Source organism: Nicotiana tomentosiformis, chromosome 8 (genome assembly GCF_000390325.3).
Source record: "Nicotiana tomentosiformis chromosome 8, ASM39032v3, whole genome shotgun sequence".
Classification (NCBI taxonomy): domain Eukaryota; kingdom Viridiplantae; phylum Streptophyta; class Magnoliopsida; order Solanales; family Solanaceae; genus Nicotiana; species Nicotiana tomentosiformis.
In genome coordinates, this window is record NC_090819.1 from 118,456,044 (window position 1) to 118,482,893 (window position 26,850).

The window sequence follows — 26,850 nt, forward strand, 5'->3', positions numbered from 1 at the left end:
TTATTGATATATTATATCATCATTTCGGATCCCGAGAGACTGGAGAGATTGATGATTGAGTGAGGTCGAGGGTCTGATTTTGAGATACTGATACTATAGCACGTAAATTATCTGTATATCACGTGAGTTGTCTGTGCGTATCCAGATATTTATACTATGGCACGTGAGTTGTCCGTGCGGATCCAGATATTTATACTATGGCACGTGATTTGTTCGAACAACACGTGAGTTGTCCGTGCGGATTCAGATATTTATACTATAGCACGTGAGTTGTCCGTGCAGTTTATAGCATTTGGGTTGAAGGAGCCCCTACGGAGTCTGTACACACACCCAGTGAGCGCAGGTACCTACTAAACGAGTGTCGAGTGCGAGTGGTGCCGAGCGATTGGGAGGATTGAGTGACTGTGAGGATTGAGTGACTGAGATGACTGAATGAAATGATACTCTGAGAGTATGCATATGGTTTTATTACTGAGTTGCATCGCATTGACATGCACACTTGGCATACACGCATAAAGATACATTTTTCCTCATGTTGTACGATATTGCGTCATTCATGACTTCTCCTACATATTGACATGTAGGCATAAAGATGTATTTTCATGTTATTTAAAAATGAAACAATTACATGTTGAAAGTTTTGGGAAAAATCACAGTTTTCGAACTTACTCATAAATGGGTAATTTCGGTAAAGGATTTGGGTTTTCACTGATATATTTGAAAAGCATGACTATTTTTCTGGAACTGTGAACGAGCTGAGTATTTTATCTCTGAGCTACTTTTTTTATTATTTCTATTATGTTATTATGAACTGTTGTGGGCTATTGGTGTTGGACCATGACCTTTGTTCGAGCTCGTTACTACTTTCAACCTAAGGTTAGGTTTGTTACTTATCGAGTACATGGGGTCGGTTGTACTCATACTACACTTCTGCACCTTGCGTGCAGATATTGGATGTTGATATTGATGTGATCGACGGGAGCTGGATTTGAAGATGTATCTATGTTCCGGTCGTAGCTGCCTTGTTCATGGTAGTCTTAGATTTATAAAAAAAAACTGTTTATGTATATTTCGAACAGATGATGTATTTATTTCATACCAGATTTGTAAATTCCAATCTTAGAAGCTCATGATTTATACTACTAGTCCTTGGGAAGTATATTAGAGTCAGTTAAATATTAATTGAATTGAATAGTTGTTAATTGGGTTAGGTGTCATCACGACTAGGTGGATTTTTGAGTGACAATTTAATTTCCCACCAATAATTTCTTCCAATTCGAAAGATTCCGCGAATCCCTTTATTCTTATGGTACTATTTTTGTTTATTGCTGTCTTATTCTCCTTCAACGTGAGAGAAACTTTTCATACTGGAGAATCTAATAATTTCAACTAAAAGTAGTCTTTTTTATACTGGAAAAAGAAAGCTTTGTTGACACCAAAAAAGTGGAAGAAATTGATACATGATGATGGACATAATTATTGTTTTAATATTTAAATTTTAAGTGAAATTTTAAAATATTGAGTTGAAAATGAATTTGGAGTGAAATACTGATTTCCTTTGATGACTTTTCAACTTTGACAAACTTTTTCTTTAAGATGAAGTTTATGTCAATTACGTACTCGTTTTTTTAACTTCAACTCAAAATTATCCAAACGCCTTTTTTCACGAAAAGTTTAGGTTTCATAGTTCATTTATCAAACTTGACTGGGCCAATGTGAATTTTACCATATTTGTCGGCTTTTAATTACACGTGAGGGCGATGCGTACACGTCAATGACGCTTCTAAGAAATTCCCAGCTGTCTGCTACCCAACAATTTCCTAGAAAAGGCAGAAGCCTTACTTGGTTGTACTAAATTACCAATATATCCTTTAATTGCACTTGGAAGTTAACATAAAAGAAAAATATATCGTGAGTTTACTGGCATTTAAACAGAAACGGAGCGGAGATTTAAAGTTTATGAATTATTAAATTGACTTGTTACACGGCAAAAGAAAATATCTCAATGTATAAAATTAGTAATAAACTCTTTAAAATCATAGATTAGCAGTCAACGAGAGGGTACAGCTTACAAGGCCCAATTTAGTAATTATATATAACACGTGGCACGAACCCATTTAATTGCCACGTCACGTCAGCCACCTTCAAAGTTTCCAACAGTTTAGGCTTCTTTAAAGAATTGAGACTTCTTTCCCATATCATAATTTCATCATCTTTGTCTCTCCAATTTTCTCTCTTTCTATAGCCGTCCTAATCTCCGGCGACCCTTTTTACTCCGGTCAAATTCTCGCCGGAAAATCTTAAATTCGTGTTTTATTGACAGTTTCCTTTCTTGTACCTTCATCTCCCTTCACCGATCTTGCACTTTACAGTAATCATCATGAATCCCGAATAGTAAGTTCCTTTTTATATCAAAGTCATCTTTGGATTCAAAAATTCAAATACCTTTGTGCTGTTTTATTTTTTATAAATTCTTCTTTTTTTTATGGTTTTTTTAGATCTATTTTTATAATTTTTAATCTTTGCTCTCTGTCATGTGATATTTTACTGCATATGGTTTTTTTCTTTTGTTTCTCTGTGGTTGTTTGCATGTGGGGTTGATCGAATTTTCTAGATCATGAATCATGTTTATGGATCGATTTTGCCTTATTTGCGTTGACCCTTTTTCTGTTTCTTGGATTATAATTAATTATTATTATGTGAACTGCTGAATTTAGTATCACGTGTTTAGAAATTTTGACTAGGGAATGGAATTGCCGAAACCATAGTTGGAAAGATTAGAATTTAGTTAAAGATCAGATTATTATTCCTAATTAAGCTTAAGTTGTAGTTGTATATGATGATTTAATCTTTGTTGGCCCTATCTTAGTGAGATCAGCTAGTTTATGTGGTCAAGTATTAAAAGGCGGATTCAGGATTTAAACTTTGTTCAACTTTTAAGGTTACTAGCATTGAATCTATTGTATTTTTAAAGTTATGGGTTTATATTGACTATTTATTTCAATTTTAGTGAATTGTGGCTCCATACCAAAAATACTGGGTTCAGATGAACCCAACGGCAATATGCTGAGTCAGCATCTGCAAATATTAGTTATTGTTCAAATTTGGGAATTGAATTTGAAGTAAGGAGGCTGCCGAATATAGATCATTCAGTCATTGGTCACTCCATTAGAGAAAGCTTCATTGTTTGTCAAAAGTCAGGATCTATCCATGCTATATAGTAGGACTAGAGGATAGGATCTTCCCCATGGAACTGGTAGTGTTTTTATTTATTTATTTATTTGCTGCTGTGGTTGTTAATATTAATGATTGTTGGATTTGGAACTCTCATGAATATTTATCATGGACCACTAAAACTTTGAGTAAACTATATCATTATCAAAAACAAAAATGAAGCTCCAGTCTTCTGCACCTCAGAAACAGTACCCTTTTTTATTTTTTATTTTTTTATTTTTTTTTTTTTGGGGGGGGGGGGGGGGAGGAGACATAATAGATGCGTACTCAATGGATCAACTTTAAAATGTTCTGCATTCTTATGCCTGATATATGTGCAAATTCATGCCCATGTCAATATGCTGTGCTACATTTAACCTAATGAATTGCTTTTCTGGACTCTTTTTGCACTTCTTGCTCAACTGACAATATGTTTTTACATGCAGCGACTATCTTTTCAAGCTTTTGCTTATTGGAGATTCTGGTGTTGGCAAATCATGTCTCCTCTTGAGATTTGCTGTAAGTTTATTGTAGAATTTTACAACCATTGTTCTTCTCTTACATCTGAAGACTTTTCCGTTTGTGCCTCTGTATTCTTGCTGGTGCAACTTTTTTCCTCGGACATGAAAAGTACTTTTCCTTTGTATTTGCTTTCCTTTTCTCTTCCTTTTTGGCCCGGGGTGAGATGAGGGGTTGAGTGGATGCTACTTGCGCAATTTAGTGAGTTTTGCAAAAACTGTAACCTTTCCCTGCTGGTTATTCCTCTTCCTATCTCCTCCCCCCTCCCCTCAAATTAACATCCACACACAGATGTCTGTGTTTAAATTGTCCTCTTTATGGGTGGTGGAAGTTTAACGCTTTTGTTTCATTAAGCTTTGATTTGCTGATTTGAGTTTGGCATTTACGTAGTTCGTTTGCTTTTAAGACTGCCCCTCAAATAAATTGTAAAGTTTAACAATCTTTATGGAAGCAATTAGGCTTTTTCTTATTGTTATATATTTTCTATCTGGTTTCAGGATGACTCATATCTTGAGAGTTACATTAGTACCATTGGTGTGGACTTTGTAAGTGAATCTTTCCATTATGTATTATGTCATATCTACAGATGGTTGTGCAATATATTAGTAACAATTTTCTTCTCTTTTCTTCTAGAAAATCCGCACAGTTGAGCAGGATGGGAAAACCATTAAACTTCAAATTGTAAGTATCTAATTCTTCCTAGGCCATTCATGTGCTGAAGTTTTTTTTTTAATTTAACAAAAATAAATAATAAAAAAAAACCAATGAACCACACTCCCTAATTTCCCCTCTTGTATGTGCAGTGGGATACTGCTGGTCAAGAGCGTTTTAGGACAATTACCAGCAGCTACTATCGCGGTGCTCACGGCATAATTGTAAGTTTTGCATTTCCTCACTTATTGTTCTCCGATAATATTATCCCATTTGTTAGGAGGTCTTACTCTGATGGCATCTTTGTCAGGTTGTCTATGATGTAACCGATCAAGAGAGCTTCAATAATGTCAAGCAATGGTTGAGTGAAATTGACCGATATGCAAGTGATAATGTGAACAAACTTCTTGTCGGGAACAAGTGCGATCTCACAGCACAGAAGGTAGTTTCCACAGAGACAGCTCAGGTAATCAATCCCCTACACTCCATTTTTAGACTCCCTTTATGTAATTATGCCCCTGTCATTAGTTACCTGTATAGCTCGTTCGAGGATGCCTCATTGTTGAGCTGCATATCCCATTTGACGATCAACATTTTTGTAGGCTTTTGCTGATGAGATCGGCATTCCTTTCATGGAAACTAGTGCGAAAAATGCCACCAATGTGGAAGAGGCTTTCATGGCTATGGCTGCTTCAATCAAGAACAGGTTTGAAAATTCAGTTGAAGTTGCACTCATAACAGTTACTGTTATGCTCTTTTCTTGTATGGAAACTTATTATCCTATGCATTTGTAGAATGGCAAGCCAACCGGCATCAAACAATGCACGGCCTCCAACTGTGCAGATCCGCGGACAACCTGTCAACCAGAAGAGCGGTTGCTGCTCATCTTAAAAGCACAAGGACGAAGCTCTGTCGCCTCGATGAAGATTCTGATGTGGCATGTAAAATTAGTCTCTCTTAATGGCTTTATACTTGATAGGAAGACTGTTCACCGTTATCACTTTTTACTTTCTTTTGGCACTTTGTCAAAACACTCAATTCTTTGCAATGTATTTTTGGATAAACGATTTGTAGAAAATCTTGGAATATTGCTTTCTATTCTTTGGACCTTCATCGAAATGATTTAATCTGCAATGTGCAAGTTTAACTATTTGAGTCTTACTAGAAATCTATAATGCGATCCTTTTGGCCGTTGGTTTCTCATTTTTTGTGTGATATAACTTATATCATATAAATTTGCAAGGCTGTTTAATAGGTGCCACGAAAATGAACCTCATATATACGTCATGATAATGCTAAGTGGATAGATTAAGGGATACTCAAAACGCAAAAATCTACTTATCAAATAAAAGATTGGTTTTCTCGTAAAAATAGCATGGGCTAGTCAATTTTCGGACTGGTAATTGAAAAATAGCCAGTGTTTTCAAAGTCAATGAAAAATAACCACTATTTTGCTGCAGCACGGACTGATCCAGTATAATATACTGAAGATTGACACACCTATGTATAAACTTCCAGCATAATATACTGGAGATTTAAGCACATGTGTATGAACTTCCAGCATATTATGCTGGACCAATATATTATACTAGAACTCCAGCATATTATGCTGGAGTTTCAGTATACTCCAGTATATTATGCTGGAATATTTTCCGGATTTTTAACAGTATTTTCGTTCAGATTTATCTTTACATGAAAAGTGGCTAAATTTCGATTACTTTTGAAACTGTAACTATTTTTCAATTACCACTTATAAAGCTGCTATTTTTGAATTTCTCCGAGTTTTCTCTAATCATACCAGTTTACCCATAGTGAAAGGATGACTTTGAAATCATGGATATGAACAGTGAATGGACTTATAAAAGTTGAGAGTCTGTGGCGACAATAAAATCACAGATGAATAATTGCAAAGATTGATCATAACTCAAAAAACAAACTCCAAGTATGTTACAAAGATGCATAATCTATTACATATATACTAAGAATTTCTCCCATCATCAGCACAACATCTGAAAATAGTTGCTAGAAACTGCGGTTAACAATATCCTTAATCAAAATTAGCTCTGGCCCGCAACGAAACTAAAATGAAATTAGTTGGAGACAGATTCAGTGGGCAACCCTCTTATAGCAGGTATGCAACCAACCCTTCTTCTGATAAGTAGTATTCAAAAGAAGAAATTGAGGTTTGATACCATTTGTGTTCAAAATAGGATACCTCCTAGGTCATTTCTTTTCTCCCCTTCTGCTGTTTTAGCTTCAACTTCTTTCTAATAGCTGCTTGCTTGGCTTCAACGCCTTACCATGAAAACATGGTCAATAGACTAGCACTAACTTCATTGTCAACAACCCCCAGTGCAATCTCACAAGTGGGGTCTGGGAAGGATAGTGTGTAAGCAGTCTTACCCCTACCTTGCGAAGGTAGAGAGGTTGTTTAGTAACTTCATTCTCGCATTTAAAAAAACACACTTTTCCTTTTTATCGAATAAAGAATGAAACTTTTTGCTATTAAAAATTGTTCTCTCTCTAGTTTACCAGTAATCGCCACAAGAACAAACTCCATTTTTGAAATGGTGAAACCTAGTTGTATCTCTGACAATGATTTCCCTATTTTCTATTGCTGATATAACTTTAGTGGCTTGGTGGCAGTCTCCACAAACTCTGAGATTCTTGAATATCCTAATTGGCATTCCTGGTGGTAATTTTATTAAACCAAAGGCAATTGCTAGTTTCTCACTGTGCCAGAGAAGTAGCTGCTCTTTCTGTTCCTCTGCTACATCATGTAATGCAGAGTCCAGATCAGGAACATAACCCGCTACCTTCATTTTCTTCTCAAGATCTTTTAGTTTCATGTGTATGCTTTCCAAATCTGGATGAAGTCTATCCCCTGATCTGAACTCATGGATCACTCTTCCAACCTCCATCCAACTATATCCCGGTGTTTTTATAACTTTGTTCTCTTTCATTGACTTTCTAACTTTAGAAACACCTTCCCAATGGTTCTTGGCTGCATAAACATTAGCAAGTTGAACATAGCCTGCTGCATTGGTAGGTTCGAGGCTAAGTAAGTTTTTGGCAGCAAATTCTGCCACTTCTAAGTTTCTGTGGATCCTACAAGCACCCAAAAGTGCTCCAAATAATGATATATGGGGTTTGAAATGCATTTTTGTTATCAAATCCACAGCTTCATTTAGCTTGCCAGCTCGTCCAAGGAGGTCAACCATACAAGTGTAATGGTCTGGTTTTGGCTTAATTCCATAATCATTCTGCATTTGCTCAAAACATTGAATACCAAGATTGACAAAACCTGCATGGTTACAGGCTGATAGAACTCCAACAAACGTTATCCAATCTGGTTTTATTCCTTTACTCCTCATCTCATCGAACAAGTGAAGGGCCTTCTTGCTTTCCCCGTGTTGAGCATACCCTGAAATCATTGCATTCCAAGTGACGACATCCTTTCTTGGCATCTCAAGAAATAATTTCCACGCATCCTCCAAAACTCCACACTTGCTATACATGCTACTCAATGAAGTCCCCACCGTCATATCCAAGTTCAGAGGGGACTTCACAACGTGCTGATGAACTTGCTTCCCCAATTTCAATGCAGATAAATTACTACAACCTAGTAAGAGACTACTCAATGTCGAGTCATTAGCCTTTACACCCGATCCCATCATTTTCTTGAACAACTTCATACCATCCTCTGCTCTCCCATTCTCAATGTAACCTGAAATCATGGTGTTCCATGTTACCATACTCTTCTCTGGCATCTCTCGAAACATCTTCTCTGCCATTTCAACATTTCCTGATCTCATATACCCCGTCACAATCGCTGTCCTAGCAATCACACCTTTCACAGGAGCTTCACTAAACAACTCCAATGCTGATTCCACTTCCCCAGACTCAACATACCCAGCTACCATAGCATTCCACGTAACCTCATTCCTCACCGGCATTGCCCGAAACAACTCTTCCGCTTCAGCCATCAGCCCATTCTGAGAGAAACCTGAAATCATGGTGTTCCAGGAAGCAACATCTTTAACCGGCATTTGATCAAAGAAATTCTTAGAAGCCTCGATATCAGAATTTCGCATATAGCAAGCTAACATAGTATTATACGACACAACATTCGGTTCAGGAATTTTTTCAAACAGTTGGCGAGCTTCTTCAACGTACCCGGGCTTCCTTGAAAAGCCAGCCAAGATTGAATTCCACGTGACCACTGTCTTAACCTTCACGCTATTGAAAACATTAAACGCGGAATCTAAATCCCCACGTCTAATATAACTGGTAATTTTCTTGTTTGATAATACCACATCGTTGGTTTCAGGTTGCTCAGAGTATCTAGTTTTGTGCGATAAGTGGCCATTTCTTGAAAATTTTGGTTGTGTAATTACGTTACTGGGGGGTACCAACTGGGATTGAGGTGAAGGTAATGTCTCTGGGTTTGAATTGTCATCTGGGATTTGAGAAAAGGAGCTAAAAGAGATACGAAAATGGCGTTTGCATAAGGAGGGAAAGGAGCAAATTTTGCTTCTAAAGTGAAGTTGATAGTACATTTGTCATGTTTGGTGCTGACCTGAGCTCTTTATGCAACTTAGGTCGCTTGCTAGACTTTGAAGTTGGAACTGTGCGGGAAATTCGGTTTTAGGCAAATAGTATCTTTTTATATCAGTCTATCAATTACATTTCAATTCCAAATTAGTTAGTATAGGAGTTATTTATATCCATTCTGCAATGTTCTTGTTAATTTCATCTGAATGCTATTCCTTATTCCAATTTACGTCCCAACATTTTTTAGCCGAATTAAAAAATAATGGTAGCTTTCTAAATTTGAAAATAGCTAACTTTCTCCTTCTACTCTTAAGAAAAAGCATTTATAGCCACATAAATATGATAAAAATTTACTCACACCAGATATTTACACCAAACTGTACCTATTTAACATGTTTAAGGGATTTTATTAGGTAAAAACAAGTACTTAATAAATAACCATGATTAAGTGAGATGAGTCTAGTCACAGGCACATATTGGCTCTGACCACACTACTACACAAGTAAGATCCTCTGCAAATATTGGATCTGTAAAAACAAATAAAGTTAACCCCAATTAGTTGATATTTGTTTTCATAAAGCTTTATTCTTAGCTAACTGCACACCGGATAATTTTAGGCATTAATTCGTTCTTTTGGAAACTGCATTAAAAGTTAGTGTCAATTATAACTTTTAAAAAAATATACTTGATTAAAGCAGCGAAAAAAGGAACCATTTTCCTTCACAAAGATCCTAAAATTTCATGAAAAATGGTACAGAAGAAATAATTACTTTTCAGTACTATAAAAAGGATGATAATATAAATAGTCATATTCGATTGTATTGGTCTATGGATTAATGTACAGTGAGGAACGTTTCTGGTTAACCAAATCAAGATAAATTACGATCTCATTCTATGGGTTTGGATTAACTAACCTTCAATGAATTTTCAAGTTTAAAACAAAAACATAATTTCCATTTTACTAGTCCAGGCTTTTCTATTCGAGCCATACGGCTATACCCAAAGAGAAACAATCTGTAAACAAGAAAAACTCATAACCAAGAAAGCAATGACTGCAAAGGAACAAAATTGTTTTTAATAAAATTCAAAAACAAAACTGATCCCACAACTAAATCAAAAATGGACCTAACGCCTAATTATGAAGGGAAAGGGTATTCATGCATGTCAAAGTCAAGAAAGACCAAGGGCGTAAAACACCAGAAGAGACATCTAAATTTACACTCTTAAAAAGAACAATAAAGTTTTCAGATGATTCTAATACATGAAAGCCCTTGAAAAAGAGTCTTGGGAGATGATTGCCATCATTGAGCATATAAGTATGGACGAAATAGAGAACGAGCTTAGACAGCTGGTTCTGGGGAGCCTTACTTGGCACCCAAGGATGGGAACTGGCCAACATCCTCAATCTTGGGGGCTTCAACACTGTAGTTGTTACCACCATTACCCTCATATCCACCTCTTCCACCTCTTCCACGGCCACCACGTCCCCTACCTCGATAGTAATTTCCCCCCTCAGCAGGTTTCAGAAACTCATTTATGCTTTTAGTCTGCAAATCAATGAAATCGAATCAATACAGCAACAAGAAAGTGTATACTACTATTTTCTTTCTGCAACTTGCTCACTACTGAAATGCTTGTAGATTAATGGACATACGGCAGATCTTATGCTGCAGACTTTCACTTACTCCTCTTATGACTCAACACTACTCTATTAAGATTCACAAACAGAAAGGGATAGCTATTCGCATGCATATATTAAAGGAATTTAAGTCATCAGAAAACAACTAGCCCCTCCAGCACAAAAGATTGCATAGTCAGCTTCTGGTACCAAGTCACTAATATATTTGTTACTAGCAGGCATAGAGTTAGGGTCGTTGTAAGGAAAACTGTTAGCTAGCACTAAATGTATCTGAAATTTAAATGCAATTGGTGAACTCTGACACTAAGTGCTTGGAACATTTCTTAAATATTGGACTGACATTAAAATGACCTTTGGAGGGGAAGGGGAAGGAAGGAGGCTGCACACGTCAATTTGGTAAGCCTCAAATATGAAATTTTTCCATGTAATTTATGAAATGCTTGTAACTTCTCTTAAAATATTGGACCCTGACCTTAAAATGACCTTTGGAAGGGAAGGGAAAGGAGGCTACAAGCATAGAGATTTGGCAAGCCCCAAGCATAAATACCTCAGCCAAAAATATTCCCTACAAGTGCTTTAGGAGAAAGATTGGTATGATGAAGCGAAGGTGGATACAACAATGTTCCAATCCCGGAATTAGGACCATACAGAAATGGTACGGACTCTTGGCAACCAAACAAGATACAAGAAATAATGTGGCCAGATACTGTGGTACCATATCAATCCATTAAAATTCGCAGCAAATTAAAAATACCAGATTACCTTCTTGGCCTTTTCAACTGCCTCTTTCCGCTTATCTTTCTCAGCGCCCTGAAACAACAACAATTTGCAAGCTAGATTAATATACTAACAGACAGCACTATTAAGATCCTGATAACCGACAACAAAGCAACAAGAAAATAGCAACAGCTATTTGCTCACCAATTTGATGAAAACATCATCTTCATTCTTCTTGTTTGATAGAAGTTGCATGGATTCAAATTCCTTATCCAAATTAACCTTTCTTTCTTCAGGCTTCTGAGCCAGCAAAGCCTTCCTCTTCTCCTCCAGTAATTTCTCATACTCCTCAAGGGTCATCTCCTGCAAAGCAAGTCTACATCAATGTTGAACAGTATACTATTTCAATCCTATTTTACAGATCTGCAGGTACTGTCCATTACAGTACCATGTCATTCTTCAAAAAAAAACACCAAATAACAAATAAAGGCAAATGATCAATCAGGCCTCCACCAGTTAAAATCTTAGTCAAAGGGACGGACCCAGTTGAAACAAAGAACAATCTCAGTAAATTTTCTATTCTCTAAAGTTGGCTCACTGCTATGTCACGGAAACTTTTTCTTGGCAGGTGGGAGCTGTAGAAAATTTAAAGGACAAACCATCTTGAAGTTCTCCAGCTCTCTTTCATGTAGTAACAAAGGACCGAGGAGAAATTTCAAGAACAGTTGATGCTATGTGACAAGTACCTCAAAATTTCAGTTAGAGGTTGCTTTGCTACAGTCCAGATCTCAAAAATATTAAAGGGTGCTGAAAAAGGTATGACATTTCTTTACAACAGACCACTAAAGGGTGCTGATTTAAAAACTACTTACAGAAGTAAAAGCTCCCTATCTACATAGGAAAGCAATCTATCAAATATAGGATTCACAGCAAAAAGACAAGATATAAACAGTTAATTTAACATTTGAAATAGTAAATTGCTTTAATCAACGTACAAGACGAAAGAACTCCACAGCTTCAGATACTTTTCTGAATTCTCATTCCATAATAAAATCCCTAGGGGCTTCCACGTGGGTAGACTAGTAAATAAACCTTTAGAAATGATTATGCAAACACTCCTTTCCCAAACTGATTTAAGTGACACCACAGTCAAGGGACTGAAGGCTGAAACCAACACCACCCCTCTACCCCCAATAAGAAGATTGCGTAGTATGATGAAATATAAATTTGCACAACAAGACATTGGGTAATATAAAAAAGGCAAAAAAACAAAAAATTAACAGTTACTTTCTCCTCAGGCTCCTTCTCTTCTGGCTCAGCAACAGATGAATCCTTTTTGGCATCTCCAGCATCTTCCTCCCCAGCTGGTTTCTCAGAATCAACAATCTTCTCTCCTTCAGCAGCAGGCTCCTCTGTCTCCCTGACCATTGAAGAGGCAACCATTAGATAAGAAACAATTATTGTCGTCTAAGGAGGGGAAGGGAAAGCATGATTAGGAGACCAAATGAGATGAAGATTCTCACGGTGCAATCTCATCTGTGGGAGTTCCCCAGTTCCCACGACCAGCACCCTCCCGTTTAAAGTCATTCCTATACAGAACAATAAAGATACATATCATGCATTTGAGAAACCAACAGTTGCCAATATAACAACATTAAGTTCATTTGAACCATCTCAAACCAAAAAAATGGAAAATGGATTTCGTCATTCAAGAGAATTCCCAGCAAAACAACTTACCCACGTCCAGTTCCACTTCGTCGATCATATACTCTGCGTGGGCGATCACCTTCTCCACCTTCCTCATTGTTGAAACCGCCCCGGCGTCCCCCACGGAATCCTCCACGAGGTCCACCGTATCCACCACCTCTCCTTTCAAAGGTCCTTCCTGACTCTCCATCCTCTGGTGCTTTGTACACTCCAGAGAAACCATTATTGTTACCCAAAGTATTCTCACCATCAGCAACATCCTGATTAAACCCACGTCCCCGTCCGCCGCGACCACGGCCTCCTCCACGCGGACCCCCACGGCCTCCTCGTTGGCCTTCATACCTGGACTCCCTCACTGCTCAAAAAACATTGCAGATATAAGCAATGGGAACATTATACTCCCTCCTTTCTGTTTTATAAGATAGATTTCAGTTGAAACAGAATTTAAGATGTTACTTAATATTATGCTAATGGTAGATGAAAAATATTAACATAATGGTTAACAAGTTAGTAGAATGAGAAAGCATCAGATCAAAGTTCAAATTGTTTAACAATTTTGAATTCTTAGTAATTTCAAACATTAGTGAAAGACCCAAAATCAAAATAATGCCAAATAAATTGAAAAAGGATTTAATACGTCATCAGAAAGAACAGTATACTTTCATTTACTTATTCCCTACCATAACATAGAACATAAAATAAAATGCTGAAATAATTTGAAAGAAGAACTATGCCTAATAACAACCATTTGTACAACCTAGAATTGCCTCCATGTAAGAGAGACACAATCACATACTATGTAGGAGCACAGTCCTACTCTTGCTAAGGGCAAAGAAACAACAAATACTTGAAAGTACCACATAATTTTTTCCTGGCAGCTAGTCAACAATAATAACAGATAAGATAGAAGAATTTGGTCCAAAAAAAAGTGGTATCTCACTAACTACTTTATCCAATCAAATAAAGGCTGCTGCTTTACAATATAAGATTGCAATATTTGTATTAATTCACTAACCCCATGTAATGTGAACCAATAAATAGCATGAAACTATTCAAAATCCATTAAAATATATACACAAAACTGAAAAGGGTGTACCAAAAATTACCAGCTTCAGAAGGAGGGAGGGGCTTAGAGGGAAACTTGGCAACAGGCTTAGCCGGTTGAGCTTGAGCCTTAGCTGGAGCTTTCTTAGGAGCAGCAGCAACCGGAGCAGCCTGTTTCTGAGCAATGAACAAACTTGGATCCTCTGCATCATCACCCAAAAGATCAAATGGATTTAAAGTTGCCATTTTTTCACTCTTTTCTTGAATGTATATATAGAGATACAAATATATGTATTAGAAAATTGAAAATCCCTAAAAATTAGAACCCATGGAAATGGATTATGAGAAAGATATTGTAGGTTGAAGAATGTAGAGAGATGAAAAGTTGGGAACTTGTGAAAACGCTAAAAAATGCGGCAGATAATTGAGGGAAGTGAAGTGAAGCTAATCTTAAAAACCCTAGCGAATAGAGATTCTATGAGGGGAAGGTTCAATGTATGTATATAATGGGAGTGGGCTTTTGTTGTTTTGTGTAGTTTTTTGGGCTTTCTTTTCATCTTTCATAAATGGTTAGAATTGTTTGGGCTTATTAAATTGTTACTTTGCTTATGACTTACGCTTTCTAAAATTTCCATTTTCTACTAATTTATTACTCCTTTTAGAGATTGGACAAAAAAAAGGGATTGTTACACAAATAGCCGGCCAGATTCAATGTTTACTTTTTCTAGCCGGTATACATAGATTATATAGTATTAATTATACACAGTTAATAATATGTTATACATATAATATACATCCGTAAGCTATTTTTAGTTGAAGAGATAGGGTGGGCGGCTATTTGGGTTAATTTTTCAAAAAAAAAAATTACTCCTTTTAGAGGAAAAAACGATCAAACATATTTAACCATTAATTTACCTTTTGCGATTACTTAATAGTTTTTTCTTGAAATTTTTTCACAGGATAAAATTCAATGACCAAACGAGTTTTACTTCTGAATAAAATTCTTTGAGAAGGAGAGCAGATTTCATCCATTTGGGCACAAGTGCAGAGCCTGGTGCTGGGAAACAGGCCCATGTAAGAAGAAGCTCAGCGAATATCATATCCATAGTGCCGCATTTCATTAAAAGATCATATTAGCATATTCTTCCAAAAAACAGAAAGAATAAAAAAGGGAAATTATCAGTTATGTCAGTCCATAAGTATATTAGTATAACAATTAGCCAATTCATAAAATATTATCAATATTAGTCAATTAGCTATTTGTAGCTAACAAATATCAAATTTTTGCTTTCTTTTGAATGAATATTGTTGGAATAGATTGGATACATCTTAAGGAATTTAAATTTCAATTTTGGAATGATTTTGGTAGAGTAAATCTCAAATTTGGAATGATTTTGGTAGAATTTTGAGGTAGTTTGAATTGAAAATTCGAAGTAGAAAATGAACATGGAAAAAGATGATATGTGTATCATTTGTGTATCACATATGTATCATATTTGTATCAAATGTGTATCACATGTATATCCATGTGTGAGATACATGCGTGATACATATTTGGCACATGTGTCACAGAAGAATTTTTTGAACTCAATTTTAACTACGAATTTTGATACTAAATCAATCCAAATCACCTCCAATCTTCCTCAAATTTTGTATATTTACTCGTCTATATATTTTTAATGAGTTTCAACCATATCCATTGAAAACGCTCCCTTATATATCATCACCTTGTTTGCTTCCCCATCCATGAAATTTTCTTTTCGTCTTGCATCTAATGTTGTTGATCACGCTAAAAGATATGCAAGGAGATCTTTGCGTGCGATTCTTCGTGTCATGACCCAAGATTGACGTGACCGGCACTCGGCACACTACTCGACCTGAGCGAACCAAACCCATATACAACTCCTCTCTTACATGCATGCGGAAGCCTTTTGAAACATAAATATTTTTAAACAATAAAATCTATGTATGAAACTTAACCTTTGAAATGATTCTTTTCATTAAACAAAAGGCATAAATGTAATTGTTCATTCATGCATGTCATATGAGTACTCATAACTTACAACCCAAAAGAATAAACTATTATTGTCTATGAAATCTCTATGACACAGAATGAATATAGTCAACCGAGACAAGTCCCAATGACCCAAAAGCATAAAATAAATGTTATCCCACGATAGTGAGAGTAGAGCCTCACTAAAAGTATCAACTGGAAATGTGGAGTTGTCCTATCCACGGGGCTCGCACTTCTTAGGACTGGTGCCCGAAAATAGAGGTTATGTCTTTTGTACACTTCGTACCTTAGCATAACTTCCACTTATTCATTCAAGCATCTTTACATAATTACCATGTATATCTACATTCGTTATCAACAATTAATGTCATTCATGTTTCTTTGGTTACTCGAAAATGCGCTTTGATACTCTATATATGTTGTCTGCAAGCTCATGTGACGTGATTATGACTACAACCTGTCATATCAAGTGTCCATCTAGTCCACATCAACTTTCAATATCCAGTTATAAAAATCTTTGGATATAAGCTTCTTTAGTCGACTTGAAACTATTATATTTACTCAACTAGACTTTACTTTTTTGTATTCTTCTTGTCTTTCACAATGGTGGACGTGATATTATAGGATAGCCCTTTTCCTCAAGCAGTTTCAACTATATACTAGGGTCATGCCCTCTCAAGGTGCAGTTATTCTTTGCGGTAGCACAAACTTCTTATGATTTTCCTATGCATCACGACAACGTTCAATGAGATTCTCGTCTTATCTTCCTTCAAACAGTCATTAGTTCTTGGATAACAACTACTATCCATTATAGCAATATTCGATTTGAACCCATTTTATTTCATTCCCAATCTTTCCTATTATATTCATATCAAGAGTCACCAAACACTTTCTCGACTACTCCTTTAGTATTTAGCGTCATTACTTACTCACCGCTCTCCTTCGTAAATCATGTCGGAATTTTGATACAAATCGACAATTTTTTCCTTGCTTCAAACTTTAACGCACGATCTAGAGTGAAAAGAAGGGAATGAGACAATCCTACAATGTCCATGTAGCCTTTTTAATATGGGTGTGGTGCACAACACAACAATAAGGATAATACTACTAGACACGATTGCATTGACTTCCTAGGACTTGAATTAGAATCTCTATGACACGAAATAAATATAGTCGACCGAGAGAAGCTCCGCTGACCCAAAAGCATAAAATAAATGTTACTCCATAATAGCAAGAGTGGAGCCTCACCTAAAGTATCAACTGGATATGTGGAGATGTCCTATCCACGGGGCTCACACTGCTTAGGACCGGTGCCTGAAAACAGAAATAGAAATTTGGCCAAAGGGCCTAAGCTCCACATGCCTAGTATGAATCATGAACCGTTTTATCAAAGAGTGGGACAAGATAGGAAAAGAAGATTAAGAGATATACAAAACGTTGATATGAAAAGGGAGCATTTATATCAATTCATAAGTTAAACAAGAAGATGAAATAATGATGTAAAACATAGTTCGAAGTCATTTCCTTTAGCCTTTAAGTTCAATCAAAATCATGTGAGGTTTTACTTTTAACGGGAGCACAATACCGACACCAACATAATAGAAACAACACTAGGTGATTAACCTAGTCATAAGTATTTGACCCTACTTGTCCGGGCAGCTTCCCGTAGTACCGTACGAGTCGACTTAACCTCATTACATTTAGTAATGATCATTTGCCCACAAATTAGGGGACTTTATCCTACAAACCTCGGCTTAACCTTAGAATGTGTCCCTTCAATGGTACATGTAGTTACATGGTAACGAATTCAAAACTCGAACCAATCTCGGTGGTTTCCACTAGTAACTCCCAATATATTTGACTTTTCTAAAATACATTCATAACTTATAAGCCTCAAATAAATCTACCTCAAATCAATTTACGATATTCATAACCGATCGAACCATTTGAATAAGAATCAAATTAAAACTTTCTTCAATTTCATGTAAAAAAAAGAATTAACAAAATGAGAATCTATTTTTTAGTTCAACAAGTGCCACTCCAATATGTAAAGATTTTTCAAAATTGTTACACTTTATATTTTCAATAAAATAACTCATTAATGGCATATTACGATTTATAATGCAAGGAATGATGTAATCCCAACCCGCTCGTCCCCACAAGTTAGGATCCATAATTAGAAGTCACGTTCTAAACCATTTTACGATATGCGATTTGGAGAAAAAGCTCCATGAAGTAGTAGGTTTCAACACACCTCAATATGCTTTCAAAACCTTACCACAAGTATCCAAGGTCTTCAACCAAATCACAATCTACACAATTATCCAACACGAGTAAAGAGTTGTTTAACAATAACCAACAAGACCCATTTAGGCTTTTACTCTTGACTATAGGTACTTAGAGTTCATCTTTCCTACCAAATATGTTCATCCATTCTTAACAACCTCATTTGTTGTATTTAATTGCCTATTATGGTTATAAATAACTAAACAATCTCCATTTAATATCCCAAGTTACTATTCATGTCTTCCCCAATCACCAACCATCAATATCCAACTAGGGTTTCATAATTACTCACATTCAACTACTTTCTAGTATCATGAATACCATATATACACTCATTTATATCTTATAAATGAGGTTGGAGTAGAAGAATTTATCTTTTGAAGGAAACCCTAGAAAATCTCTTTTTTGTGTTCTTGGTGATTCTTCAAGATTCAAGTGAATTCCTATGGATTGGATCTATATATGTGTTATTTCTAATATATATAATGATGTTACAACATCATAAATATACCAAGAAATCATACCTTGAAGTGTATTAGAAGTGGGGGTTAACCCTTTCTCTCTCTAAAATATCAAAGCTTCAAAACCTTGCTCAAATTCTCTCTCCCCGTCTCCTTCTATTTATAGAAAATGGGTTGCGTAGCTACGCATCTGAAATCCCTTTTGTTTTTCCTCTGTTTATGGCTATGCATGCCAGAGTAGCTACACATCCTATCTACGCTCCCTAGCTACGCACAGCTGAAGCTTCTCCTTCTCATCTTTTCTTCTTCCTAGTTTTAGCTACGCTGGCTACAAAAATTCTTTTCCTCCTTTATTTTCTAAACTCTCCAAGCCATGCATTTAGCAACTCAACCTATGGGCCCCTAACCCTCATGACCTTATGTTCAAGTATCCCAGTGACCCTGCTACCCTTGCATGGGTCCGTACATACTTCGAGGTCTCGCTAATTATTCTTTTAAGCTCGAATTTGGCTTAATCTTGTTAGAAAAATTTCTGGGGATTTACACTTGGAGAGAAGTATCCTTATTTATTTGGGTTTTCAATTTTTATATGTGTTTGGCTAATTTAGTAAATCTATGATTAATGGCTAGAGGTTGGTAAGTTAGGACTTATTTGGGACATTATTGTAAGATTCCCTAAATCTAATTAAAAATGAATGTTGGTTATTATATGCACCTGTAATTGTTTGAGTTGTGGTATAAGTAAAAATTTCACGGATGTCCTATTTGGTCGCTCCCATTTAACTTGTACCCACATTTTTAAAAAGGTTTAACTAGTATCCAAAATACAAACATCTTCATACCTTTTTCTCCTCCTTATCTACTTCTTCTTCTTCTTCTTCAAAGTTGCTGGGAAAACAAAGGTAACAGTGGATTTACATAGTGTTTGTAAGCATGTTTTTAAGGTGGTTTATAACATTTTACAACATTGAGCTGTTGTGGCTCCTCTCTCGTCTGTTGCTTAGGGTTTCTTCTTCTTCTTCTTCTTCTTCTTCTTCTTCTTCTTCTTCTTCTTCTTCTTCCTCATAATTGTAAAATGAGTTTTTTAGATTCGTTGTTGTTTTGATAAATTAATTTTTTGGGGTTTGTTATTTTATGATATTAGAAAATTATGTTTCAAATTTAAGCTCATGTGGAATAGTTTTGGATGTTGAATCGTGTGTTGGATTGTCAAAATTCGAAGAACAAGTTTCTGTATCTGAGTAATTTGCACTTCAGACTAAAAAAATCTTTAAGTACGTGCAAAAATTAGTTGCACTTCAGACTAATTAAGTCTTAGGTGCATCTTAAGTGCAATTTTTTCACTTTAGATGTCACGACTGGAATTCCCACCCTCGGGACCGTGATGGAGCCTAACATTTCACTTGTTAGGCAAGCCAACGATAGAATAGTTTTTAGCTATTTTTAACAAAACAAATTAATTGATACCAATTAAACTATAATAACTGAAATAGAATGAAATAAAGTGAGAAAGGCCAAAATAATCGCAATATCTAGATACAATCCTAGAACTAATGTCACAAGTGCACGAGCGACTAGAATAATACAGATAATGGTCTGAATGAAAGTAAAACTGTCTGAAATGAAATAAACAGCTAGGATAAGGTAGAAGGGGACTTCAGAGCTGCAAATGCCGAGCAGCTGTACCTCAAGCGACAATCAATCCGAGCAATCTATTGACCGTCGCTAGGACCGACTCAAAAATTTACACAAGAAGAGCAAAGTGTAGTATGAGTACAACCGACTCCATGTACTCTGTAAGTGCGGAGCCTAACCTCGACGAAGTAGTGACGAGGCTAAGACGGGTCATTTACAATAACCTGTACGCAGTATAATAATAATGACAGGAAGGGAATGCAGGAAAATAAAGCAGTTAACTTATAAAATTAAACTCAATCCTCGAAATCAGTAAAACCAGAAACACCAGTACTCTAAATCTCTTATGAAAGCATCAGAAGCTAGCACAGTACGGCAATGAATACAAAACACACAATCCGTTGTGGCGCGCAACCCGATCCCACCATACAAACACAATCCTCCCTTATTTCACAATGTCAATATCAATACTAACATGTAAAACCGTTGCGGTGCGCAACCCTATCCCACCATATAATCAGAATCAATATCATATTCCTCCCTTATTTCACCATATCAAAATCACATATAAAATCAATTGCGACGTGCAACCCGATCCCACCATATCAATATCACTCCTCCCTTATTCCACTCGCTGCGGCGTGCAACCCGATCCATAAACAAAAATAATAAATATAATCAACTCAGCAACTCAATCACAAGAATCTCTACGATTAACGAATATGAAAGCAAAACCATAAAGCAATCTCGTACCAAATCAAGAAATACTACAATTAATACTAAGCAACAAGCCAAGCCAAATATATGGCAGTTAAAGTAAACAAGTAAGACAATTAAGGCAAGTAGCAATTAATCATGAAAGCACGGAAGAAACTAACATTTTAAATACGAGAATAATAAATGACAAATAGCAAGTTAAGTCATAAGAAGCAATTAAAGCATGCAACAATTAGGACGTGGAATAAAATAATTAATGGAATACAGGAAATCATGGAAATAATTACTTTGACGGCGTATATATACTCGTCACCTCGCATATACGCCGCTACATATGTAATTCACATAACACATAGCTCAAGAATTCCTATTCCCTCAAATCAAAGTTAGACCCAATTCTTACCTCGCTCCGCAAGTAAATCAAAGCTCAACCGGGGCCGTTCCTCTAAAATTTGCCTCCAAACCAATCGAATCTAACCAAAATTGACTCAATAACATCAAATAATACTAGGGAAATCAATTACAATACATAAAGTTAAGATCTTTACACTTTTTCCGAAAAGTCAACAAAAGTCAACCCCGGGCCCGCTTGGTCAAAATCCGAAGTTCGGACCAAAACCCATTTACCCTTTAACCCTCGAGCCCGATTATGTAATTAGTTTCGAAATCCAATCTCAATTTGAGGTCTAAATCCCAAATTTATAAATACTCCCAATTCTTCCCAAATTCTTAATTTTCTATTATGAAAGAACATAAATTAAGGTTAGAAATTAATGGGTGATGATGAAAATAAAGAAAACAAGTTAAAATACACTAACCTATGAATGGGTGATGAAATTTATCCTCCAAATCGCCTCTAGACCGAGCTCTAATGAAAAGATGGTGAAAATGGGTGAAATCCCGCCTTTGGGACATTTTAAATCACTCGCATCAGGTCTTCTTCGCGTTCGCGAAAGGACCTAACACGATCGCGAAGCACTGGCCTAAATGACCTTCGCATTCGCGAGGTTTTCTTCGCATTCGCAATGGTTTTCCCCCCCTGGCCATCGTGTTCGCGACCCACTGATCGCGTTGACGTAGAACACAAGCCCAGCTCCCCCAAATCCCACAATACTTTGCGTTCGCGGAGGAACAAACGTGTTCGCGAAGGGCAAGCCCCCCTCCATTTCACGTTCGCATCCAGTACCTAGCATTCGCGAAGAGCAACTCCACCCTAGTCCTAAACTACTCTTTGTGATCGTGGGAGTATCTTGGCGATCGCGAAGAAGCATTCACTAGAAACTAGCAGAAAATAAAACCAACACTTTTCCTAAGTTCAAAATCATCTCTAGCATATCTGAAACTCATCCGAGCCCCTCGGACTCCAAACCAAACACGCACACAAGTGTTATAACACCATATGAACTTGCTCGCATGATCAAAACATCAAAACAACACCTAGAACCACGAATCAGACACCAAAACAAATGAAATTTTCAAAGAACCTTAAGACATGCAATTTTTCAACCGGACGTCCGAATCACGTCAAATCAACTCCGTTTTGCACCAAATTTTTCCCACAAGTCATAAATACTGTAATGAACTTATGCCAAGTTTCAAAACGAAATCCGAACTCGTTAGCAACAAAGTCAACCTACAATCAAACTTATGAATTCTTTAAACCTTTAAATTGCTAGTTTTCAACAAATTGAGTTAATTCAAGTTAGGGATTTCCGAATTCAATTTCGGGCATACACCCAAGTTCCAAATCACAATACGGACCCACCGGGACTGTCAAAATACTGATGCGGGTCCGTTCATACAAAACTTTGACCGTAGTCAACTCAAATAAGTTTTAAGACATAATTTCATATTTGCATCAATTTTCTCATAAAAACCTTCAGAAAAAGAGATATGGACTGCACACGTAAATCGAGAAAGGTTAAATAAAGCTATTCGAGGTATTGGAATACAAAAATGAAGGGTAAAACTATAAATGACCTATCGGGTCATCACATTCTCTACCTCTAAAATAAATGTTCGTCCTCGAACGGACATAGAAAAGTACTTGGACTGGTGAAAAGGTATGGATATCTACTCCGCATGTTTGACTCGGACTCCCACGTGGCTGCCTCGATCGGCTGACCTCTCCACTACACTTGAACTGAAGGATAACTCTTAGACTTCAACTGTCGGACTATCGGGCTAGAATAGCCACCAGCTCCTCCTCAAAAGTCAAATCCTTGTCCAATTGGACTGACCTGAAATCTAACACATGGGACGGATCACCGTGATACTTCTGGAGCATGGACACATGGAACATCGGATGGACTGCTGACAAACTAGGTGGTAATGTGAGCCTGTAGGCCACCTCACCCACTATTTCGAGAATCTCAAAGGGTCTGATATACCTAGGGCTCAACTTGCCCTTCTTTCCAAACCTCATCAAACCCTTCATGGGTGAAACCCGGAGCAATACCCTCTCTCCAACCATGAATCCAACATCACGAACTCTACGATCGGCATAACTCTTCTGCCTAGATTGAGCGGTGCAAATTCGATCCCTAATAATCTTGACCTTAGCCAAGGCATCCTGAACCAAATCTATACCCAACAATCGAGCCTCCCCCGGCTCGAACCATCCAACTGGCGAATAGTACCGCCTCCCGTATAATGCCTTATAGAGAGCCATCTGAATGCTCGACTGATAGCTATTGTTGTAAGCAAACTCTGCAAGTGGCAAGAACTGATCCCAAGAACCCCTAAAATCCATGACGCAAGCACGAAGCATATCCTCCAATATCTGAATAGTGCGCTCGGACTGCCCGTCCGTCTGGGGATGAAATACTGTACTCAACTCCCCCCGCGTGCCTAACTCACGTTGTACGGCCCTTCAGAAGTACGAGGTTAACTACGTACCTCGTTCAAAAATGATATGCACGGGCGCACCGTGAAGACGGACGATCTCGCGAATGTATATCTCAGCTAACCACTCTGAAGAATAGGTAACTGCCACTGGAATGAAATGTGCCGACTTAGTCAACCTGTCCATAATGACCGATACCGCGTCGAACTTCTTATGAGTTCGTGGGAGTCCAACAACAAAATCCATAGTGATACGCTATCACTTCCACTCAGGAATCTCTAGCCTCTAAAGCAAACCATCATACCTCTGATGCTCGTACTTTACTTGCTGACAATTTAGACACTGAGCTACATATGCAACTATATCCTTCTTCATTCTCCTACACCAATAATGTTGTTGCAAGTCCTGATACATCTTGGCGATACCCGGATGAATAAAATACCGAAAACTGTGGGCCTCTTCAAGAATCAACTCACGAAGCCCATCCACATTGGGCATACAAATACGACTTTGCATCTTCAAAACCCCATCATCTACAACAGTAACTTGCTTGGCACCACTGTGTCGCACCGTGTCCTTAAGGACAAGCAAATGGGGATCATCATACTGATGCTTTTTGATGCGCTCATACAAGGAAGACCGGGCGACTGTGCAAGCTAGAACACGACTAGGCTCTGAAACATCTAACCTCACGAATTGATTGGCCAAAGCCTGAACATCTGCGGTAAGCGACCTCTCACCAACTAGAATATACGCAAGGCTACTCATACTCACGGCCTTTCTACTCAAGGTATTGGCCACCACATTGGCCTTCCCGGGATGATACAAAATAGTAATATCATAATCTTTCAACAGCTCCAACCACCTCTTCTACCTCAAGTTGAGATCATTTTGCTTGAACAAATATTGTAGACTCCGATGATCCATGAACACCTCACATGACACGCCGTAAAGGTAGCGCCTCCAAATCTTCAGCGCATGAACAATGGTTGCCAACTCTAAGTCATAAACAGGGTAATTCTTCTCATGAACTTTAACTGTCGTGAAGCGTATGCAATCACCCTTCTATCCTGTATCAATACTGCACCGAGCCCAATACGAGATGCATCACAATACACCGTATAGGATCCTGAACCTGTGGGATACACCAACACGGGAGCCGTAGTCAAAGCAGTCTGGAGCTTCTGAAAGCTCAACTCACACTCATCCGACCATCTGAATGGGGCACCCTTCTTGGTCAATATAGTCTATGGGGCTGCTTTGGATGAAAATCCTTCCACGAATCAGCGATAATATCATGCCAAACCCAAGAAACTCCGGATCTCCGTAGATGAAGTATATCTAGGCTAGTTTTGAACCACCTCAATCTTCTTAGGATCCACCTTTATGCCCTCTGCCGATACAACATTTCCCAAAAGGCAACTGAGTCTAACCAAAACTCACACTTGGAAAACTTGACATATAACTAGCTATCTCTCAGAGTCTGAAGTATAATCAGAAGATGCTTCCCATGCTCCTCTCGACTGTGGGAGTAGATCAAGATATCATCAATGATGCAATTATAAAAAAATCCAAGTAGGGCTTGAACACCCCGTTCATCAAATCCATGAATGTTGTTGGAGCATTTGCCAACCCAAATGACATCACTAGGAACTCATAATGCCCATACCGAGTCCGAAAAGTCGTCTTAGGGATATCAGATGCCCTAGTCTTCAACTGATGGTAGCCAGACCTCAAATCAATCTTCAAAAACACCTTGGCATCCTGAAGCTGATAAAATAAGTCACCAATCCTCAATAATAGATTCTTGTTCTTGATAGTGACTTTGTTCAACTGCCGATAGTTTATACACATCCTCATCGACCCATCTTTCTTCTTCACGAACAATACGGGCGCACCCCAGGCGAGACACTAGGTCTAAAGAATCCCATATCTAGCAAATTTTGCAACTGCTCCTTCAATTCCTTCAACTCTGGTGGGGCCATATGGTATGGCGGAATAGAAATGGGATGAGTGCTCGGAGCCAAATCAATATAGAAGTCAATATCTCTGTCGAGTGGCATCCCCGGCAGATATGCAGGAAACTGCTCTGAAAACTCACGCACAACAGGTACTAAATCCATGGCCCATACTAGAATCACGAGCATATGCCAAATAAGCTAGACATTCATTCTCGACCATACTCGAACCTTCATATAAGAAATAACTTTTTGGTAGAGTGGCCAGGAGTCCCCCTTCACTCTAATCGAGGCAACCTCAACATGGCTAAGGTCATTATCTTGGTGTGACAGTTCAATATAACATGATAAGGTAACAACTAATCCATACCCAAGATAACATCAAAATCTACCATATCAAGAAGTAGAAGATCTACGCTAGTCTCAAGACTCCCAATAGTAATCACACACGAGTGATAGACACGATCTACAATAATAGAATCTCCCATAGGCGTGGACACATACATAAGGGTACTCAAAGAATCACGAGGTACAACCAGACATGAAGCAAAATAGGATGACACATAGAAATAAGTAGACCCGGATCAAATAGAACTGACACATCTCTATGGCAAACTGGAACAATACTTGTGATAACGACGTTAGATGACTCGGCCTCATGCCATGCTAGGAAAGCATAACATCGGGGCTGGGCCCCACTACTCTGAACTACATCTCTGGGACGGCCTCTAGCTGGCTGGCCTCCACCTCTAATAGCTTGACCTCCACCTCTGGCTGCTTAACCCCTGCCTCTAGCTGGCTGAGTGAGTAGTGGAGCAACCGATGCCGGAACCATGGCACAGGAACTCTGAAGTGGCATGTCGCCCAATAATCTCGGACAAAACCTCCTG

General features: G+C 37.6%; 3 protein-coding genes across 3 annotated transcripts; 1 reads left to right on the forward strand and 2 right to left on the reverse strand.

The window, feature by feature from the left end:
- Positions 1-2,173: 2,173 nt before the first annotated feature.
- Positions 2,174-5,533, forward strand: LOC104091011 (GTP-binding protein YPTM2). Its single transcript, XM_009596256.4, has 8 exons — positions 2,174-2,394; positions 3,660-3,732; positions 4,230-4,277; positions 4,366-4,413; positions 4,536-4,607; positions 4,694-4,849; positions 4,986-5,089; positions 5,178-5,533. The coding sequence occupies exons 1-8, from the start codon at positions 2,381-2,383 to the stop codon at positions 5,272-5,274; spliced, it is 612 nt and encodes a 203-aa protein (XP_009594551.1). The 5' UTR covers positions 2,174-2,380; the 3' UTR covers positions 5,275-5,533.
- A 1,182-nt stretch (positions 5,534-6,715) lies between these two features.
- On the reverse strand, positions 6,716-9,077 carry LOC104091012 (pentatricopeptide repeat-containing protein At4g16835, mitochondrial). The gene has a single exon (XM_009596257.4). The coding sequence runs from the start codon at positions 8,940-8,942 to the stop codon at positions 6,912-6,914; it is 2,031 nt and encodes a 676-aa protein (XP_009594552.1). The 5' UTR covers positions 8,943-9,077; the 3' UTR covers positions 6,716-6,911.
- Positions 9,078-9,990: 913 nt separating this feature from the next.
- LOC104091013 (RGG repeats nuclear RNA binding protein A) lies at positions 9,991-14,521 on the reverse strand. Its single transcript, XM_009596258.4, has 7 exons — positions 14,107-14,521; positions 13,031-13,355; positions 12,817-12,882; positions 12,581-12,713; positions 11,498-11,656; positions 11,339-11,386; positions 9,991-10,484 (listed from the first exon to the last, which is right to left on the reverse strand). Exons 1-7 carry the CDS (start codon positions 14,288-14,290, stop codon positions 10,302-10,304), a joined length of 1,098 nt encoding a protein of 365 aa, XP_009594553.1. The 5' UTR covers positions 14,291-14,521; the 3' UTR covers positions 9,991-10,301.
- Between the last annotated feature and the right edge of the window lie 12,329 nt (positions 14,522-26,850).

Excerpts from the sequence above, each read along its gene's own strand:
- LOC104091011 (XM_009596256.4), top strand. Across the intron at positions 4,414-4,535 it reads AAACCATTAAACTTCAAATT|TGGGATACTGCTGGTCAAGA; the intron begins GTAAGTATCTAA and ends TTGTATGTGCAG. Across the intron at positions 4,608-4,693 it reads GCGGTGCTCACGGCATAATT|GTTGTCTATGATGTAACCGA; the intron begins GTAAGTTTTGCA and ends CATCTTTGTCAG.
- LOC104091012 (XM_009596257.4), bottom strand. The coding sequence starts at position 8,942 with ATGTACTATCAACTTCACTTTAGAAGCAAAATTTGCTCCTTTCCCTCC.
- LOC104091013 (XM_009596258.4), bottom strand. The coding sequence starts at position 14,290 with ATGGCAACTTTAAATCCATTTGATCTTTTGGGTGATGATGCAGAGGAT. Across the intron at positions 12,883-13,030 it reads CGAAGTGGAACTGGACGTGG|GAATGACTTTAAACGGGAGG; the intron begins GTAAGTTGTTTT and ends TGTTCTGTATAG. Across the intron at positions 11,387-11,497 it reads ATGATGTTTTCATCAAATTG|GGCGCTGAGAAAGATAAGCG; the intron begins GTGAGCAAATAG and ends TTGTTGTTTCAG.